At 37.5% G+C, this 21,004-nt stretch overlaps 2 protein-coding genes and 1 pseudogene across 7 annotated transcripts; 2 read left to right on the top strand and 1 right to left on the bottom strand.

Annotated features, from left to right (window-relative positions):
• Nucleotides 1-602: 602 nt before the first annotated feature.
• LOC103955511 (RCC1 domain-containing protein RUG3, mitochondrial) lies at nt 603-6,585 on the bottom strand. 6 transcript variants are annotated; one of them, XR_007255501.1, is made up of 9 exons: nt 5,935-6,584; nt 5,297-5,436; nt 4,867-5,061; nt 4,281-4,409; nt 4,032-4,187; nt 3,490-3,670; nt 3,030-3,414; nt 2,817-2,950; nt 603-895 (listed from the first exon to the last, which is right to left on the bottom strand). XR_007255501.1 is itself a non-coding variant. In XM_009367404.3 (7 exons), exons 1-7 carry the CDS (start codon nt 6,501-6,503, stop codon nt 3,396-3,398), a joined length of 1,389 nt encoding a protein of 462 aa, XP_009365679.2. In that variant the 5' UTR covers nt 6,504-6,584; the 3' UTR covers nt 2,737-3,395. The 6 variants fall into 6 exon arrangements, 1 of the variants encoding a protein (XP_009365679.2); XR_007255502.1 differs by having other exon boundaries at nt 3,059-3,414; XR_007255499.1 differs by having other exon boundaries at nt 2,817-3,414.
• A 4,961-nt stretch (nt 6,586-11,546) lies between these two features.
• Nucleotides 11,547-14,293, top strand: LOC103963032 (annotated as a pseudogene).
• On the top strand, nt 13,902-20,069 carry LOC103955513 (snRNA-activating protein complex subunit). The gene is made up of 13 exons (XM_009367406.3): nt 13,902-14,464; nt 14,559-14,614; nt 14,717-14,783; nt 14,900-14,955; nt 15,361-15,454; nt 15,774-15,823; nt 16,238-16,331; nt 16,728-16,816; nt 16,898-16,988; nt 17,995-18,090; nt 18,781-18,906; nt 18,991-19,251; nt 19,729-20,069. The coding sequence occupies exons 1-13, from the start codon at nt 14,294-14,296 to the stop codon at nt 20,008-20,010; spliced, it is 1,533 nt and encodes a 510-aa protein (XP_009365681.1). The 5' UTR covers nt 13,902-14,293; the 3' UTR covers nt 20,011-20,069.
• Nucleotides 20,070-21,004: the final 935 nt, after the last annotated feature.

Raw genomic sequence — 21,004 nt, 5'->3', positions numbered from 1 at the left:
AAAACATAAAAGCAAATATAGCCCCCACTTATATTTTACTTTATTTGTTTTTGTTATATGATATATCTAGAGCCGACAACCGATCCACGATGAGACGTTACTTGGCAAATGTTTTTTACTAGCTGCCATGTATTTTTCAAGATTATTGTGACAAATTAAACACATAAGGAATCATTATCTTTTCCGTTTTAAATTTGAAATCATGCAAGCATGGAGAAAATATAAATAGTTGATTTGCCTTCGGAACTAGTATAGAGCAATCAATTTCTCTCTCTAAACTTAAATTTTAGCCAATTACCTCTCTAAACGTTAATAAATAGCTAATTTTCCTTATGCGTTCATCCAAGTTTCCATCCATCTTGATCCCGCAAACAACACATGATAATTATAGGAGGGCAAAAAGATAATTGTGCTTTGGTGAATTGTGCGCAAAGCCAATACTTTATCGTTGCTAATTAGCCTCCCTTGGCTAATTCAAACAAAGAATATTAGAATAAAATTATTTTATTCCCGTCAACAGTTGCTATATGACCAAAATGGATAGAAAATTGGGTAAAAATTCTTACATCTAACGGAGGAGAAAAATTGAATAACTATAAAAATTTAAGGAGGTATAATCGGTTAAAATTAATGTTCATAAAAGAAATTAACAACTCCTCATAAGTTTTAAAGAAGAATCGACAAATACCTCAGATAAAAATATCGAGGGGCTAATAATATTTTCCGTAAATGTTTGTCGTGAAAGGCGTGAAGAAAATGGAGCCAAACTAAGTGCATAATTGAAGTTTGTCACGCACCAAACGGATCTCGATCGGCATGCAGCAGCTTGGTTGGTGGTCCACATATGCATGCATGCATGTTTTCATTTCATGCTTTGTCTCCTTTGACTGTGGCCCTGCGGAGATGAGTAGTTATACAGCAAACAATGCGTAAAATGAAATGGAGTTTACCTCAAGAAACATCTACAGGCTAGAGGTCCAATGCAAAAGCCAATATAATATTCACTACTCGATGACGTGCGCCAACGATCTTATTTGTTAGGTTAGTGACGGATTCAGGATTTTTTTTCCTCGGTAAGGATGAAGTTTGCATGCAACTTTGGCAAATTCCCCTTGGCCACTTACTTACCCTATACCTCAACTTCTTTTGAGTCATATAGTCAAGAATCTTATACTCGTATTAGGAGAAAATTTTCAGTAAGACAACCTAACCAAAGTGAGCTATGTACATTGGAAATTGATTTTCTTGTTAAGAGTTCTGATCATCCACCCGTTAACAGTGTTTCCTCACCAGTACTACAAGTTAACAATGATGCTAATGTTATAGTCGCGCGTGGGACTTATTCATTTTCTTCCATTGACGAGCATGAATACTACTATGGGGCCCACACGTGTTGACGGATGAATACGAGTATTGCTAGCCTTTTCCCACAAGTTAAAAAATCTACTCAATTGGTCCAAGGCCACAAGAAAGATAGGTCATAATCGGAGTACTCTGCTTTCACAGTGGTGGTGGTGACAGGGCCTTGAGATATCTCTCTGCTGGGCAAAACTCCAAAAAAGAAAATGACGTGCTTCTCTATCCGTCGCGAAAGTTACAAAACAACCGCGGCAAGTGCAGCCTCATCAACATCAACAGATGATAGCAAGCCAAGTGAGTGTACGATGATGTTCAGAAGCCATTGGGTCCATTTCATACCCAAATAATGTTTCTTGAAAATAATATTCCAAAAACACACCAAGTAGTTGTTTTCAAATTTTCATGGCAAAGACCATGAAAGCTGTGAAAATTACAGATGCCTTACACAGAACAAGTTCAGCTCTACCTAGGGACGGAGTTAGAAACTTTCTTTACCGGAAGCGACCTTAATCTCCAGACTTGAGAAGGAAAAAAATTCATGATGGTAGAATTTCTTCTATAACTTCATTGCTTTTCTTTTCTTCTCAAATTAATTTCATTAAGCCAATTGAAGACATTTTTTCACAATAATAGCATTGTATATATTATTTAAAATTTTCAACTAATTATATATATATATATATATTTTAACAAACGATATTATTTACATTAAGGGGGAGGGAAGTTGGCTTAGTCTAGCAATAATATGGTTCAAATTCAACTTTGACAACTAATTAATTAAAGTACTTAAATATGATAAATTCAAGTTCTGTAAGCATCTTGATGTTTTTCTATACACAAAAATTTAGTAGAGGTAACTGCCCCCAGCGGACCTTAGGGCTGGTTTGGTATTGTTGTGCTTTGGAAAAGAAAGAAAAAAAAAAAAAAAAAACTGCTCCTACTGTGCTGTGAGAATAAACTCATTTTTGTTGCTTCACATTTTCAGCTTTTTTCACCCAAAATTGTGAAAATAAGTTATTTTTAAATGTTTACTAAATACCTTTTTGAGCTCAACTTTTTTTTTATTCCCATTTTTTATAAAAACACCTCCGTACCAAGCCAGTATTTAGTTGCCTCCATCCTTGTCTCTATCGTGACGTCTAGATTCAACAATATAACGTCATGTGTACATTTCTTTTCACATGTCATTGCACTGTTAGATTAGGACATTGTATGATAGTGAACTTGTTTCATGTAAGTTGACTCCTTGTACCAGGATACTTGTCATACCAGCCTTAAAGGGTACCAATTGACACCATTGATCTCGCTGTGAGCATTTCATGTGATCATGACCTACTTACATGGAGACATATCGCGGTGATAAGGCAAAATCTCTCCTCAAGCGAACATTGAAGATGAATAAAATAAGCAAGAGTAACTCGAAAGCTATTAGTAAAGAAATCATGAAAATAATGTACCTCCAGTTAGATTAGAAAGGAATTCATGAAGATAATTTGCCGCACCATCTCTTAATAGCCGACGAAAAATTGTAGGGTAGTTTGGGCCAGAGTGCCAGCCCTGGGCTGGGCTGGGGCAGTCTAGCAAGTAGCAACTGGCACAACAAAGAAGAACCATACGTTACAAGAATGCACAACAAGATATCTACTACCTCTGCCAATAATTTAAGGAACCTGAGAAAATCTCATGTGTTTTCAATAACTGAGTTCTGTCAATGTCGGTATCCTTGCAACACGGTTACACATCTCTGAACCAATTGCATTTGGGAGGAGGGTTCAATGCGTTTTTTTAGCAAGCTGAGTTGGAGCACACAGTCGACGTAGTACTTGCAACAGAAGAAGGAAGGGCAGCGATTTATTGCACCCAAGTGGTCACATTTTATTTCGTGCATAGTGTTTCTTGTATCTCTCATGCATAGTGTTTCTTGTATCTCTCAATATCTCTTCACAAGACATCGTCATCTCTCTAGCATGCGATTTATAATCTCGAATCAGTTTCACTTCAGAACCACAGATTTTCGGTTTCTCCCCCATTTGAGCTCAGTTGGACAATTCATCCCTGTAACAAAAATCTATCTACGTTACAGAGAAGGATAACAATAGAAACTATTACCGTGAAATTTTACAAACAGACCTTGAAACCAAGCACATGGCATGGGAAGCACCAACTGCAACAGACAGCACATTGTGGGCTCCCAATCCATCCTCCTCCATTAAAAACTTGACTTCAACGGGGGATGGTTGGATCTCTGGCAACCCAGGTACGCCTAACTGAGAATCTTTGGTATATCCCCACATATACAACTTTCCTTTATCTGGCACGAAACAAAGGATGGGCACTCAGTAGGAATGTACGAAAGTATCACGCTTACTAGTTTGAACCAAAAAACCAAAACATCTGCCCATCCATGTTCTGATTTATGAAACTATGAATTTGCAATGCTCCCTCAAACCACCTGTAAGTCTTGAATTGTTTCCTAAAAACAATAATCTACGGTAGGAACAAACCTTTAAAGAAAAACCTGTGTCGCTACAAGAGCATATTTATGACTCATGATAAATGCCCCAGTGGAATGTAAAAATAGAGGATGCAAGCAATTTACACATTTGAGTGCCAAAAGAAAATATTTCTAAGACCTAATTGATTACAGTACCAAATAAAGCACGAATCATTACCTGTTATAGCTGCTGAAGATGAACCCCCGCAAGCAATATAGATAACACGCTCATCAGTTAAAGCCTTAACAACTGTGGGTGTTTTCTGACTTTGTAAAGAAGAGTTGCCCAACTGACCATGCCCACCATGTCCCCAAGAAAGTACTTTACCTTCATCTGAAAATTAAACATCAAGAAAGAAGGGTCATTAATAAGACTTAATCATTCCAGAAATAAAGGCAATAATAGTTGCTGATGCAATCACGTTACCGGTTAACGCAAGAGAATGATATCCACCACTTTCTATCTGAATGATACGAACGCTTACAAGACTAGGAACTGGTTTTGGTGTCCAACCACCAACCTTATCGCCCCTTCCAAGCTCATAGTTAGAGTTTGCTGAGGAAACCCCCAGAAAACACAACATATTAGCTTCATACTAGTGGAGCAGCTAAAAGTCAGTCAAAGTCTCAAAGATGGCAATAATATCAAGAACCAATTAGCCAATCCCCTTATAGAAGAGTAACAGCAATGGTAACCATGACAGGAGTTCCAATGACCTCAGGATTGCTAAAATAAACAAAATCCAACTTCTTGTTATCCCCTTATGGCTATATTTTCTCCATTTTTATCAAATCTGCAGGTTGAAATTCATTTCCACTAATTCGTTGACTAATGAATCCAATGTCTTATAAAACATTTGAAAGAATAACACCATTTCCTAATAATAATTTTATACCACTTACTTGGCATGGAATCATGGACAGTATGTGGTTAGGTTATAGTAAATAAAATCAATTCAGATGTATAAAAAAAAGAAAGCAAAACACTTTCCACATAAGGGTGATGATCTTACCTCCCCAATTCCAAAGTTCCCCATCTTCCATCAGTGCCATTGTGAAAAACCCTCCGCAAGAAACGGCAGCCACTGGCATAGGTAATGCTTTTACTTTGGACGGTATGCTAAGTCCACCACCCTCATTTGGGCCTCGATTAGGACCAAGTCCCAATCTACCATCCCCTTCATCTCGACCCCAAGTATAAAGTTCTCCTACAAGCTACACCAAATTAGTAGCCTATTATCTACAACGACAAATCAAACCTATAAACATAATCTTTATACTGGAAGACAAATGCAGAAAGCCAGAAAGGAGTGAGAAACTGAAAAGCATGCCATCTGCAACATACTAGTTTAAATTCTTCCTATGATTATCAGTTGGAGTCAATCAATTTGTTGCATCCAGGCAGTACCAGATTTACTCCAATAAAAATGACTGTTAACAAACCTGATTCCGTGATGGCACCAGTATGCGTCCCACTAGTTGAAATATGACATATTTTCCCACTCCATGATCCTTCTACCAATCTAGGGAACAACTCTCTAGTATAAACAGAATGTCCAAGAGCACCAAAACCACCATAACCCCTGCACGCTTCATGTTTAATGACAACCATGAAGTTATCCGACGAGAAGCATGAGTTGTTATAGCAATATGGTCAATGAACATAAAAGATATGCAGTAGACGCGAAAACAATATAATTCTATCAATGTATGAATAACTCAATAGTAAATCGGTCTTTCAACTCGTAACAGGCAAATGTAATTGGGCAATTTCACTGAAAAACAAAAAAAAAATTTAACTGCGAATAGTTGAGAGTCTTGAGACTAGAAATGATTACTCTTGCGAAGATGTAAACTTTACAAGTTACGGGCTGACTCTGCTCATTGCCACAATATGTTCTATACAGGTAAACCGTGAATTCGATACAATACTTTCTCTTTCAGTAAGATCAAAGCAGTCAATATTTTGGCAGATTGCAAACAACAAAAGAAAACTGAATTGAATTGCAATCAACAAAATGCAATGCAATGCATCCTGTGATAAAATGCTAGAAATGTCTAATCTTTACTATTGTACTGACCAAGTATAGAGTTCGCCAGTGGTGGTGAGCGCCACCGAATGCAACCCGCCAAGCGCCACAAAGCGAACCGAATCCAAATTCGGGTTCAAAGTGGGCAGAAACAGAGAATTCTCATGTCCAAAACCAAGTTGACCGCCGTCGCCTTTACCCCAAATCCAAAGCTTACCATCCACCAATAGCGAAGAGTGGAACAATCCACAAGAAATACCGACCTGTACAATGCGGCGGCCGGCATTGCTTTCTTGATTCGAGCAATTGGGGGTTTGAATTCGGCCCTGGGATGGTGAAAGAGTGAAGGATGAGGTGGGAACGACGACTTTGGCGACTGGGGTTGGGTAGAGTCGGATTTCTTCGATGCCGCCGCCGAGCTGGCCGGAGGCGCCTCTGCCCCATGAGAGGAGTTGGAGGGTTGTGGTGGGGGCGTCGTCATCTTGGGTGGTGGCGGCGGCAGTGGGTTCGTAAAGGGTGGGGATTTTGGAGGTGGCGGCGGCGGTGGAGAAGGGTGAGGAGGAGGGGTAGCGAGTGAGGTATGCGAAAGAGCGGTGGCGGAGAGACAGGTGGGCGCTCATGTTTACTGCTTTGCTTCAATCAGGAACGGAGAGAGAGAGAGAGTCAAGTTTCGAGGTTTTTCTCCAAATTAAAATTGGAGGGTTTTAGAAAAGGGTTTAACAACCATGGACTGAATATAAATTCTTTTTATTGTTTTTTAACTAATTTAGGATGCGTTGTTTGGCCTCATTAAATGGGACTAGACTGGATTACAGTTTCATGTTTGATAGGTGCTAGGACTAAGTTAAGTGGGACTAAAGGGGACTCGTGTGGACTAGAGGCCTCCTTAAAGGTTCTTAGTGAGGCCCTCCCCAAACCATGGGACTTGCTAAGACCAGCTTCTTCCTCCTCCCTACGAGCCCCTCTATGAGTTATGGGCTTCTTAATTTTGGATTTCGATGGGATTTAATTAAGATCTGCAGACTATCCTTAGCAAGCAGCTTCGCTTCGCCATGGTCATCATCCTCTAAAATCTCGAATCTCATATTTCCCACCACCAACGTCAACCACAAAAAAATCCCCCATCTCATATTTCCCACCACCAACCATCACCCGCAAAAAATCCCCAATCCCATATTTCCTGTCGCCACCACCGCCATGGACGAGCCATCTGAGAAGCTCCAAAACCTCAAGTCGTTGAATTCTCTGCTGCTCAAGGAAACCAAGGACCGCCAGCAGCAGGTGGAGTCGCTGGTGCAGGGCAAGGCAGATTTGGAGTCCGAGTTGAGTCGGTTCCGCCGTGGAGATTGAGCCACTTGTGAGCGAATTGAGTGAGTAGAGCAAAGAAAATGTTGGGTTAGAGTTAGAGAAGAGTGTTTGTGGTGCTTTTGTTCTGACCCAGATGGAGCAAATGATGTGAGATAAAGTTTGAGATTGAGAGGGCTATGAGTAGAGAGATGGTGAAATTGTGAAGTTAATGAGGGTAGTGGAGCAGCTTGCTGGTGGACTCGAGATCGAGAAGGGAAGCTGAGAGAGAGATTATGTGAAGAAATTAATAATAAATTAATTTCGACAATAAACTATAGTATTATTTTCATTATCCTACTTGTTAATCCGACACTGCATCAAACGCTTCACTAAGTTAGTCTAGCTTAGTCTAGTTAAGCCAGTCCAGCTTAGTCCCTGTAGCTAATCTAGTCTGAGACAGTCCGGTACAACAAACGTCCCCTTAAGGACAACGAATTCGAGCTAGAAACATTTTACAAAGAATATATCAATTGTATTTTATTTTTCGATATTAAAAGGTATCTTAAGTTCGAATATTTTATGTATTGATGAACAAATATTAAATTAAAACGAATACGACCTTAAATATCATTTGATTAATGTGATTATTTGGTTAATAAATTAGGACTCGTTTGGATCATCGAAGCATTAAGTGGGAGAGAAAAATTGAAAAGCCAAAACCATACGTCCTCTAATTAACCTATCTCTTGGCAGAAAAAAAAAACGAGAACAAAATCGGTGTTCCAGTCTTGCGAAATGTCTTCTTCTTGAGCTTCCTTGGGTGAGAGACTTGCTAGTCTCGGAACAAGTAATCTAATTTCGATTAATCCTCTAAATTTTCGTGTTCATGTTAGAGGACTGTTAGGAAGAACATTGAATGACTTGGGACTTGAATACACTTCACTGGCTTTTGCAACTGCCATGACCAACCTTATTCCATGTATTACTTCATCATAGTAGTTTTCTGCAGGTGAAGGAAATCCATTTAATAATATAGAAGTCATATATTTGACTACTGCATTGGGGTTTTACGGATTTACATTATGATGTACTAAGGAAATTCGATATGATGAAGCTTGGTATGCAAGAAAAGACTGGGGGGACCCTTGTCGGGTTTCCTAGCGCAACGCTAATGATCCTATACAAGCGCATTGCTGTGATTTTAATGCACACCGAAGGCTCCATCAAACTGCAGCTACCTCAAAATCATCCACGGACAGAAACTGGTTAAGGGGCTTTCTTGTCCTTCTTGTATCAAATTTTGCATTGTTAACATTCTACATCTCACAGGTGCCAGAAAAACCTGCATCTTATATGAACAACGTTTTGTTGCATGGAAATTATTACAATTAATACTCATATTATGCAATATGATTTATGCAGACCGTAACAGTTGAAATGTATCCAGCACCGATCGCTCTTACATTATTCGCATGCTTATCGGGGAATTTACTCACGGGAATCATGGCAGCGATTCTTGATCACAAAGCATCCTCTTGGAAGTTGTCATGGAACATTACACTTCTTGCTCCTGTGTACAGTGTAAAAATTTTAAATGTGTAATGTTTTTCTTGCACAGGTCATGGAAAATTTGATGAGGTGAAATTGTTTTGTAGGGAGTTGTGACTTTGGGACTTGTAATTTATGTGCAAACTGTGCTAGTAAGAACGAGAGGGCCAGTTTTCATGACAGCATTTCGACTACTGTCTACAATTGTTGCAGCTGTTCTATAGGACTACTCGTTTTAGGAGAGATATATATTTGGGAAGGTATTTTTTGTTCCCTTGTTTAGATTGTTAAACTAACATTGAGGCATGATGGTCAATTTAATGGATACTCAGCCCCTGCATTTAGTATCTGTGTATTTTTGGCATTTCGCTTCATGCATTTAGAATCTTTACAAAACTAATGAAAAGAGTCGCACAAACCTTTTTTTATGACAAAAAACACTTAATGGAAATTTATTAAAAATAAAGACACAAATGTATATCAACAGTCGGCACCAAAGTTCAACTTAAGAAAATGTGACCGCCTTCTAAACTTCAATTTATTTATGAAAATACCACTGTCTGCCTCTTTTTTTTTTTTGATTTTGAACTTCAACTTATTTACTATAATTATTTACTATAATACCACTAAACTAACTTATTTGCAAGAAGTGTAATGCTAGAATTACCAAATGTTTACATCAAATTTGGAAATCAAATGATGCATCACCAATAGGAAATAAGCACGTTAATCAATACTTAAGTAGTAATCCAATCACCAACAATCACATCATTGGTTTGCAAATTTGATTTAAAAAATTTAATCTTCTTAGCATTAATCTTATAAGAATGTCATCGCCTTTTTGTTTCCCTTAATATTAATAATTTTCTATTAAGTATTTTTGTTTTAATCTTAATAACTTTTCATTAAAGCTCCCAATGAATTCATTTATTGCAGGATCAATTTAATATAATTAAAACTTTCGAACATTTTCAGTGGTTTAGGAGCTTTCTTGATCGTTCTTGGTTTGTCTATAACGCTCCAGGGAAAGAAAAAAGCAGAAATAGAAAGCGAATAATATGCATTGGAAGATGCTGTATCCCAACAAGAAGCTAGTGATAACAACAGCATATAATGTTTACTTGGTCAAATGTTGCACAAATGCAAGTTTCATTTGTGATAATTATTTTCTGAGGTTTATATTTTAATTAGGTTTCTTAAACTCCTTAAATTAAGCGTACCTCACAAATACAAACTCTTGAAAATATTTCTGGGACATCTGCATTCACTAATTAGGTAATTTCAACCGTTCAACCTTGCACACCCAACAATTAATATGATGTTTCAAAAGAAAAATTACATTCTTTTATAATTAAACAAAGAGGAAACGAAAGACTCACACTGCAAAGGCGCTCTAGACAGATGGGGATTTGCAAGAACCAATAACCTACCTGCAAAATCGTCTTCGTAATTTGTTATGTCTGCAGCGTGGAACAACTTCACCACTAATATTTCCATGCCTGTGCCAATAACGACGAAAATGATTCGTAGTCTATGGACATGGGATTACCCCACATATCAAACCTTAGGAGCTTCAAGTCGTTGTTGAGTCCTCTGACTGCATGGATTCTGATAAAATCAGGATCAGAGATTAAAGTACGCCATGACTTGCATACACAACGACATCGTCGTAAAGAGTTCCATGGTAGCCTTGACAGTATCTCAATGACGATGTCGTTGCTGTCAATACGAGTCCCGTTATTAATAGGAACCACTTGCTTCCGGTGGCCGTCTGTCATGTTATATTGTTAATTAAGTAGTCCGGATGCTACTCCTCTCTTGTTAAGCATATATAGATAGGGTTTTTGTGTTTTAATTTTTCTATGATTAGGGAGAGAGAGGAAGAGTTCGAAACTATCACAATAATTTAGAAGATGGGGGAGTTTTAAACCTCCATGCATATGTATAGAGTTGTTTTATTTAGGTCCCACATATTGTTGAACAAACTTATACATTGAATACACCTCACGTCTATTTGTTTTTTAATTAACTATCTTAATACACTCTAAATATTTTCTCATATTATGCTCACACTTTCTACATACACCCCACACTCTACACATAATCAACATCGCGTATTCCGTATTCGTTTGGCCACTTCAAACTCCAACTAGCTTCATTTTGCTGTTTATCATACCGCAATGTGGTGAACCTGAGTTTGATTGATTAAGGGAAGCTGTTATGTTAACCTTTTTACTTACCGACAACCAATTGAAGAGGGATTAAGATGAAGGTTTTTTTTTATTCTGTTTGGGTTGCATCAACTATTTCAAGCAGCATCCTTCTTCGAGGACTTAATTTAATAACTTGAGAAGGTAAAAAACATGAACAACCAAATAAAAAGTTGGGCTTCATGGTTGCATAAAAAAAGAGCAAAATGACTTGTGAAGGCTTACTCCACATCGTATATCAACGATTTAACCCTTCATGTTTTATGGGTTGGTTTGGTATTGCAGTGCTTTGAAGAAAAAAAAACTATTTCGGCTATGCTGTAAGAATAAGCAGTTGTGAAATAAAGTAACAGAGTGTTTGGTAAACTTTTTTTATAAAATGCTTTTGAAAAAAGAAAAAAAAAAGTATTATAGTGTTTGGTAAACTATACATTGGGATGGTTATCCGCTCATCTACTTCATCCAACATTTCTTCTCTACCAATTTCAGAAGCTTTTATAAATTTAATCCCACCATTCACTCCCTGCTATGCCCTTCTTCCTCACGCCACTCCCTCCTCTCTTCCCCACTCTAATTCCAAAAACCCAAATCTCATAATTCAAGAATTCAGATCCAAAAATGGGTTCCTGTTTACTCGAGCACCTCAAGGTTCAGCCTTTCTAGGTTCATGTGCTCTTCACTCTCGGCTCTTTCTCTCTCCTCAAACTCTCTCTCTCTCTCTCTTTCCTCCAATGGGTCTACGTCAATTTCCTCAGACCTGCCAAGAATCTCAAAAAGTACGGATCTTGGGCACTCGTCACCGGACCCATCGATGGCATTGGCAAGGCTTTCGCCTTCCAATTGGCTCGGAAGAGGCTCAATCTGATCTTGGTAGGTAGGAATCCGAACAAACTCAAGGACGTCTCGGACGCTGTCATGGCCAAGTACAACAAAACCCAAATCAAGACCATTATGGTCGACTTCACCGGCGACCTTAACGACGACGTCAGTCACATTCGAGAGACTATTGAAGGGTTGGATGTGGGACTTTTGATTAACAAAATTGGGATTTTGTACCTGTATGCTTGGTTCTTTCATGAGGTGGATTCGGAGTTACTGAGGAACTTGATTAAAAGCGAGTTTTTCAAAACTAGGTTTTGCAGCTTCTGGCTTTTGGCTTTTTTTCATCCAAAACTATGAAAAAAAAAAGCTGAAGTTAAATGTTTACCAAACACAAAAAAACTCTCAATCACCTCAGTACCAAACCAGAGCTTTATGTCTTCTCTCAAATATCATCTCTACTAGAATCACTCAAATCTGAAATTATTTGACCATTAGATTAAAAAGAAAACTAATGAAAATGACTTGAAAACTTTGAGTTTTAACTATAAGGACAAAATAAAGGGTAAAGTGAATAGTACCATGACTGACTTTTTAGGATAAAAATGTGGTTTTTAGTTGAAGTGAACAATACTGGAAGCTTTTCGTTAAAGTTCCCTAGATTAAATGGTAGTTATATTAGTATTTTTTCGAAACAAAACTGTATTCGTTTAATTTTTCACTACAATTGGATGTCTTGATGCATTGTAAATATTATAAATATCATAATTTGCAGCACCACATTTTTAGTCAAATATGATGTTATAAGTTATAACTTTTAAGATAATGCTAGGGAGACTAAATTTAGAGACAAAGTTTTGAAAACTAAAGAACATGGAAGTTGATTTGTTAATTACTTAAACATTGATAAGCATGCTTATTTCTATTGGCAACACATCATTTAGTTTGTAAATTTAGTCTCCTAGCATTACCCTAACGTTTAACTTTAACCCTTTAAATTGGAGATAGCCCAAGAGAACACTCCCTGTCAACTAGAGTGTATGAAATAGCACTTATACCTTTTTAATATTTAATAAGTTTTAATAATGAATATAAAATTAAGGATTTGACTATAGTACTTATATGTATTTTATACAATCTTCATTTCGATGCTCATATATGTTAATCCGATGAGGCTAACAAAGACCAGTATGGTCGTGTAGTCTGCACTTGGTGGGTAAGGGGTTAGAATGATAAGAATTGAGCAATAACATTTACGTTGTTCACCTCTCAAAATTAGACATCTTCTAATGAGTCTCTCATATATATTGAATAGAATGTTACAAATAGCGCTCGGCTCAATACAATTTATTTTCTCTCACAATTTGTTCGACCCTATTCTAAGAAGTGCTCATCCTCCTTATATAGGCATTCCATGAGCCCCAAATCTTCAGGCTCAAGTCTTCCACTGCCTTTGCATTTAATACACCGAATACGTAAATTTGACTTGCTAGCTACCCTTTTGTTTTTTAGTCGACATGTGGCATCAAAGTGATATGCGTTTTGGTCCACTTCCATGTTTTCTTAGGACAACACACCCCAAGCGCCTTCCTCGACCCTAGGTTGGTGGGAATCCACATCCGAGTAGGATGTCCATGTGTCCCTGGGATTTCGTGCTATAAAGTCGTTCGTACACCAACTTGCTACTGGTGGTCATAAATCACTTTATGGGAAAAAGGCTCGGCTTCATTGCTGGCAGGCAACCCAGATCGTCGAGCGATTGTCTATAGTGCTTGTAATCATCCTTCCTAATTCTGTTGGGCTTTGGTCTTCCTTTTCTTGTCTTCTTTTGGGCGTGTGTTCCTTTGGGCCTATAGGGGTCGAAAATGACCTAGCGTTCACAATATGCTGATTGTATTAAATACGTATATTTACATTAATTATATATGATCATTAGGAAATAAAACACGTTAATCAACGTGTAATAATCCAATTAGAAACAACTACATTATTTGGTTTACAAATTTCGATTTAAAAATTTAATCTACCTAACATTATTTTTTATTTAATATAAATTGCTGTCGTTACTTTTTTTTATAATAATGATTTTTTATAAAAGGACTAAAAAAGAAAAAAAAAAAAAAGGAGGAAGAAATTGACCTGTTTTTCCTCTATTTTCCCTTGTTGAGTGGCGGGGGGCCAAGGAAATAGATGCTAATGACAGACTACGAGTCTACGACATCCTGCGTCGGTATCATCTGCAGCAGTAAGTCCACAACATCAATTGCCAACGAACTGACGAAGTGCTTCCTTTGGGCAACCAGGCACAAAGACACGCCCTACCGTCTCCAACTATACACCTTCTTACTCTCACACAAACCCTAGACTTCCTTCTCCTCGCAGCTATGTCTATTTCACACTGTTTTTCCTCTACTTGAAACCATTTTTTCCTTCATACGCTGCTCTCCCAATTTCCTTCCATTCAATTTATTCGAAATACCGAAAATTTATCGTTTCTGCACCCCGCTTGCGATTATAGTTTGAAGCTTTACGCCAGCGGCGGATAGATGATGACGGATAATGGCAGCGGCGGCGCCAACAATAATGGTGGTGATAAGGAAGAGGAGGAGGAGGAGGAGCTCTCGGTTCCCAGAGGTGGGCCCATCTACGTTCCCAATGTTGTGGGTCCCCTCACCAGCGTCCCTCTGTTCCTGTCTTCTATTCTTCAAGAACTTCAGGTGCCATTGGTGGATGAATTGTTTATAATTTGTATCACATTGCTTTTTGTTGATGGGTTTGTTTACTTAGAGTTGTGTTCTGTTCATTTTGCAGGATTTAGAGGTAGAAGTGTCTTCAAATTCATCCCAAGTCTGTGACGAAGATATTTCGTAAGCATTTTTGCTTTTGCTGTCCATGTTTTGGGTTTTTCTTTTCAATTTGGATTCTAGCTTGGTGGGTTTGGATTCTGAGTGGCATTGTTTGTGGTGTAGGGTGGATGAGCTTAAAATCTTGACCGAGGAAGAGTTAGTCGATATGGCTATCACGGAAGCATTTAAGGTGCACTTATACTCTCCAACTTGTACATAGTTCTTTGTTTGTGATTTGAAGGAGCTTTGATAACTCGTACATTGTGTTTATCTTAATATTATGGTTTTATATATGTTTGATTGTAGGATGATGAAGGTGCTCCCATTCTCTCGCCTATTTCAGAAGAGCCCTCCAATGAAAGGTCAGTCATAGTTATACATGAAGACATTTACCTTGGAATTGTGTGGATGGTTTTAGTGTCATTGTGCGGTCATCGCAGTACCTCATACCCATTTGCATATGTAGCAAGATCATGTAGTTCCTTGATTCATATGTATTTGATTAACTTATCTATGTATTTGTCCCTTTTTCTTGACTGTCTTGAATTTTTCTTGCACTTCAACGTTTTACTTCTCTCTCGATGATTATAACCAGATTATGGAAATACTTTTTTATTTAAGCCCAGTATTTATCTCCCTCTTTCACATGTCTTGGTATAGTCTTATTGTCTACTTTTGACAAATATCCTCTATTTTCTTGTAATAGTTGATCCGCTCAGTGAATTTCATTGTTATTCATTTATTTGAATTTTATACACCAAATTTAGGAGTGCAAATGATTCTGAGACTTCAAATGATAAAGATTGTAAAACGAAACGAAGCAGGAGAAAGCGAACAAACGAATATAATCACGCTCTTGAGGTAAGATATCTTTCACTTCTTATTGTATGCTGGCAATGTGTTCATCCAAGTTGTTTACTTGGTATAGTATCTAATTATACTAAAGTCTATAGCTCCCTTAATTTTGAGATTCTAGGCCACTAATGTTGAAAATTGGGTGCAAGAGGTAGTCGAATGAGAAGAAGTATCTAGTTTGAAGGCTAATATACCACCTAAGGGAATTTTTTAAGAGAAAGAGGGTAAAATGAGAAAGTTAGGGTGAGAATAATTTTATGGATTTCATTAACAGTTATGATGCGTGTCTTAACAAGTTACGGTTTTATGATGGGTTTGTTTGTAGGACGATGAAGGTACCTCAAATCTTTCACCTATTCCAGAAGAGCTTTCCAGGTCAGTCATATCTATACATGAGTGAACAAATATACTTTGGAATTGTGTGAGTGGTTTTGTTGTCATTGCCTTGTCATCGTAGCATTTGAGACACACATTGCATTATGGAGCAAGATCATGTAGTTCCTTGATTCTTATGTATTTGATTTCTTATCTATGCATTTGTTCTTTTGTCTTGACCGCCTGGACTTTTTCTTGCACTGCAAATTACCTCTATTTTGGTGATTGGAACTCGGTACTGAGTATACTTGTTGATATAAGCCCGGCATTATCTGATTCCTTGATATGTTTTGTTATACTCTTCATATCTACTTTGGACAAATATCCTGTAGTTTTTTCTAGTAATTTATTTGTTTGTGGAATTTCTGTATTATTTTTTATTCATTATTGAATTTTTATATGCACCAATTTCAGGAGAGTAAGTGATTCTGAGACATCAAATGATAAAGCTTGTACAAAGACATTAAGCAAGAGAAAAAGAACAAAGGCAAATGCGCATGCTCTTAATGTAAGATATTTTCACTTCTTCTTGGGTGCTGTTAATGTGTAGTATGGTATTTAGTTATACTAGAGTTTACATCTTCCGTAATTTTGAAAGCCTAGGCCAGTGCTGTTGGAAAATAGGGCATAAGAGATAGTAAAATTTGAACGGAAAGAACTATCTAGTTTTAAGGATAATATGCTGCCAAAAGGAAGTTTATAAGAGAATGAGTGTGAAATGAGAAATTATTTATAAGTACCCTGGTGACGTTGGGTATAAAGGATCTTACAATGTAGAAGTCAGTTGCATTACAGTCTTCATTGTCCTTGCTTATATATACTGGCCCTTTATGTGTGTGTGTGTGTGTATATATGTATATGTATTTGTTATCGTAGTACCAACTTAACTGCTTCCATATTCCAGGAGAATTATATTGCAAGGGTGGAGCGTGTTAAAAGAATAAAAGAAAAGCAAGAGGAAGACAAAGCGGCTGTGACTCTGCATTCTTTCAAGTTAGTTTAATGACTGTGTAACTTACTCAATGATTTGTCTCTCCATTTTGAACTAAATGTTTTTCTCTTATGGTGATCCAGCCGTAGTTCGAAGATGACTGAACCTTCCATTGCATCCTCAAGGACAATTGATAGGATGAAACCCCTCAGATCTGCAAGTTCATCAGTGAAGGTTTGCTTAAGAGTTGCCTATTGTGAATGTTTATTGCTAATTATGTCTTTTAGATTGTATTGGAAATCCACTAACTAATGCTTCAAGTTCTATCGAAGTCATCTTGACTCTTAAGCTTTTAGCTACTCGTTGGGAGTGAATCCCACATTGATAGGAGGGACCTTGCATGGGCTTATAAGTAAGTTGGGTTACTCTCCATATTTGCAGTTGGTTTATGGTGGAACCTCAACTTTTTTCATGATATGAGAGCATGTTGTACGTGTCAAACGACCACATGCACTCCACGTCACTCCGATGTGTTGTCTACGGGTTAGACTTGAAAATTCGCCAGACGTGAGGGGGTGTGTTAAGAATGAATACCACATTGGTAGAATGAGGGACCTTGCATGGGCTTATAAGTAAGTTGGGCTACTCCCCATATTGCCAATTGGTTTTATGGTGGATCATCAACTTTCTTCACTGCCATGTTACTGTAGGAGGTTTTTCAAACAAAATTGTTACTGAATCTTTGTTAGTAAGTGGTTTGTGATGCAATTGAACTTGACTTTTGATATGTGGTGATCGAGTGACAAGCCATACCTACTAGTAAAATTGACTGTTTGATATAACTCTCAGATGAAAATGAACAGAGATTCATATTAATGAATGTCCTTCACTCCTATCTGATTGATGAGAAATTACCAGGACTTGTTTTATGGCTATTCTGTTATTTTGTTATACTGCGTTTTGAACAAATTGTTCCCACTGTTTCCTCAATACTGGTTTAGGAATGTCTCGAGTCAGATCTCAAACCCAATGTTGTCCGTTAGAGGCAAATGCTGGTTGCACCTAGAATAAGTCGTAACTTTCATGTTGTTCAGATCTGATTGCTGAAACCAATGCCATTTAAGCCGATTGATTGCATTTGACTCTGAAATACATGTTTGCATGCAGTCATATTTGATTTGCCGACTTTGACCTCTCAGATTGTTGATTTTGTCAAATTTTTCCCTCCTATGCAAATCAGGTGAAGTCATCCAGCCTTCAGGAATATGTACCTGTGCAATATCCAGACGTTGCTCTTTCCATTGAGGTTTACCAAAGTGTGCAAAAAAGGTTGAAGGTATAGCATCTTCAATGTGTTTTCTTGCTGATGTCAAATTGAATAGATGTTTGTTCCGTTGTTTTTCAATTGTATAGTTCCTACCAGTCAAGGTATAAAGCTAGAATTTTTATTGGGCTTCTGATTTGTAGGGTTAAAATATCTGACATGTCTTTATGATTGAGATGTGTGCAATTGCAATTCTTCATTTTTGCAAGGCACACCTTACATAAGATACAAACATTGACCAGAAACTCCAAAGACAGAGGTATCCATGCTTAAACCTAGCTGGCTGAGTATGCTTTATACAAAAATGTAAGAAACTCATGGTACGTGTAACTCTGATGGGAAGTTCTCGGAATTAAGCCTAGAGAACAACTGGATCTGCCCCTTTTATTTCAGAATTTCTTTGAGTTCGCTACGTTCGTAGACTTGGGTTTTTAGTCCCTTGTGGCCGAGTCACCTTCAACAAATTGGTAGTCCACTGAGAGTGGAGCAAGACCAAAAATTATGCAATAGACTTGTGATTTTTATGTACATATGTCCATCTGGTTTCTTTTAGTATTGTTTAGGGAAATGGTAGACTGTAGCTGAAGAAAAAATAGTTAGGTTTCCTTCCTTCGTACTCTTGTTATGCAGTACTCTTTTTGCTTATTCTCATGATTCTTGCCTCAAGTTCTGTTGTTTCTGACATAGTAAGATTGTTTGCAGAACCAAGAGTTGTTGGTCCTTGGACAACAAACCTTGACCGAACTGAGGGATAAGATCGACTGCCTGACAGACCATGTGATGCAAAAGGCTGGTCAGCATGATCCTTCAGGATACTTCCTTGTAGAAGTAAGAAATCTATGTATTAACTCGTTATTTTCATGATGAAGATAGTATTTTCTCTAAACTCTAGTATATTGCTATCCTATGTAGGATACATTTTGCAATGATTTGAGGGATCCCTCCGCAGTAGATTATAGCAAACCTATATTCGATTGGCTTAAAGATTCTAAGGGCGATGCTGTAAAAAAATGGGAAAGCGTTGTAGCTGGAGAATTGAAAAAGAAGCAGAAGGCAGTCGTAGGAGATGTAACGGGGTCACAATTACCTAGTTTCAGAGCTGTTGACATGGACAAGACTAAATTCTCTGACTTGAAGTTCCGACTTGGTGCTGGATATCTGTATTGTCACCAGGTACAGATCTCTGTTACCATCTGTTCGTGCTTTATAAGGGAAATGTTTTGTGGTTTACCTACATATTTTATATGTTGAGAATCTTTATGAAGTCCATATGCATGTTTAGTATTATTTAAAACTGGAGTCAGTTATCTTATAGGATCTATTTTCTCATCCTTGTGGTAAGATACGAAATTCATCAGCACCTTTAACTGTCTGGACAATTTTGGGTTCAACGATGCAGAGACAAGCATTTTTACTTTTTAACTGTCTGATTTGAGCAAAAGATAAAATGGACACGCATATTGGGAATTGTACCTTCAAACCATGATTGTTTTCAACTGTCTTATTATATAAAAAAAAAAATATAACAAATCATAGATTTTGGTTGGACAGCGTCGTAGTTTTTCATGTTTGGTCTCTGTACATGTCGATGGTTGTGCTGTTCTTGTGATTTGGCTGCATAACTTGATTTTGGGGAATGACTTGGAACAGGGAGACTGCAGACATACATTTGTAATTCGTGACATGAGATTGATTCATCCCCAAGATATACAAAACAGGGCAGCTTATCCAATACTCTTATTTCAAGTGAAGCCAGTTATACAAAAATGTTACGCTTGTAAAATATTTCGAGCAACAAAGGTAACTGTAGATGACAAGTGGGCTCAGGAGAACCCGTGTTACTTCTGCGACGATTGTTATTACCTCCTTCACTATAAGGACGGACATCTTCTATATGATGACTTTTCCGTGTATGATTATCACCATGACTAATTGTTTTGTACAACTATTGCTGTTGAATCTAATGCAATTTATACATGTTTGATTCTTTCTGTTCTTGTATTACATCTCTTCTCCCTCTTCTCTTATGTTCTTTAAACTTCTCTCTCCCTCTTCTCTTTTCTTCGTTCATCAATCTTGAATCTAAACGACGGCAAGGTTGCGGCTCCTCTAGTGGCCAATACAAGGAGAGTGTAGATAGAAGGCGAGACATCAATGCTCAAACCTAGCTGGTTGAGAATGCTTTTATACAAGGATGCTAGAAATTCACGGTACGTGTAACTCTGTGATATGAATTTCTCAGAATTAAGCCTAAAAAGATTGACACTAGTTACCTGTAACAAAAATACAACTGTGGAGAAGATGAAGAAGGATTAAGTACCTACTACTGCACAGGACGAATGCTTTACATATGTGTTAGTAGAAGATAAGCCCCATTAGTTCGAATCAAGATATGACATTACAAGAATAAGCAAGAAGAACAAGAGAAGCAGAACGAAGAAGAAGAAGAAGAAAGACAACAGAAAATGGAGATGGGGGAGGTTTTGAAAAAAAAGGAGGAATAAATTAGAAATTGAGGGCTTGACAAAAGGCGCCCCGTGTATCAAAATTGAGAAGGTTAAATCTAATAGTATGAATGAGGATCCTCTTTGGATCCTCTTTGGATTCTCTTTGTGAGGATCCCGGAAATTTATAAATCGTGTTCGTTTAATTTTTTTATTTAAAATTGAACATAAACAGTACCTCATAAAAATTGACGCATGATATATGATAAAAGAAAACGATTTATGGATTTCCGAAATCCTCAGAAAGAGAATCCTCATTCAATAGATATGATGACCTAAAGACTAGTTTGTTTCCAGAAGTAACAATAAATTAGGGACAATATTTGGTACGGAAAAGGATCCTCGCCGGATTTTTTTCTTGGAGATCTTAAGGATCCTGTGATCTCATCAGTTTATTGTATATCGGGCGGTCAGTTTTCGTT

Source organism: the organism of the source record quoted next, unplaced genomic scaffold (genome assembly GCF_019419815.1).
Source record: "Pyrus x bretschneideri cultivar Hongxiangsu unplaced genomic scaffold, Pyrus_bretschneideri_v1 Contig93, whole genome shotgun sequence".
NCBI lineage: Eukaryota > Viridiplantae > Streptophyta > Magnoliopsida > Rosales > Rosaceae > Pyrus > Pyrus x bretschneideri.
The sequence above is the reverse complement of the archived record's forward strand: the minus strand, read 5'-3'. Positions and strand labels throughout refer to the sequence as shown.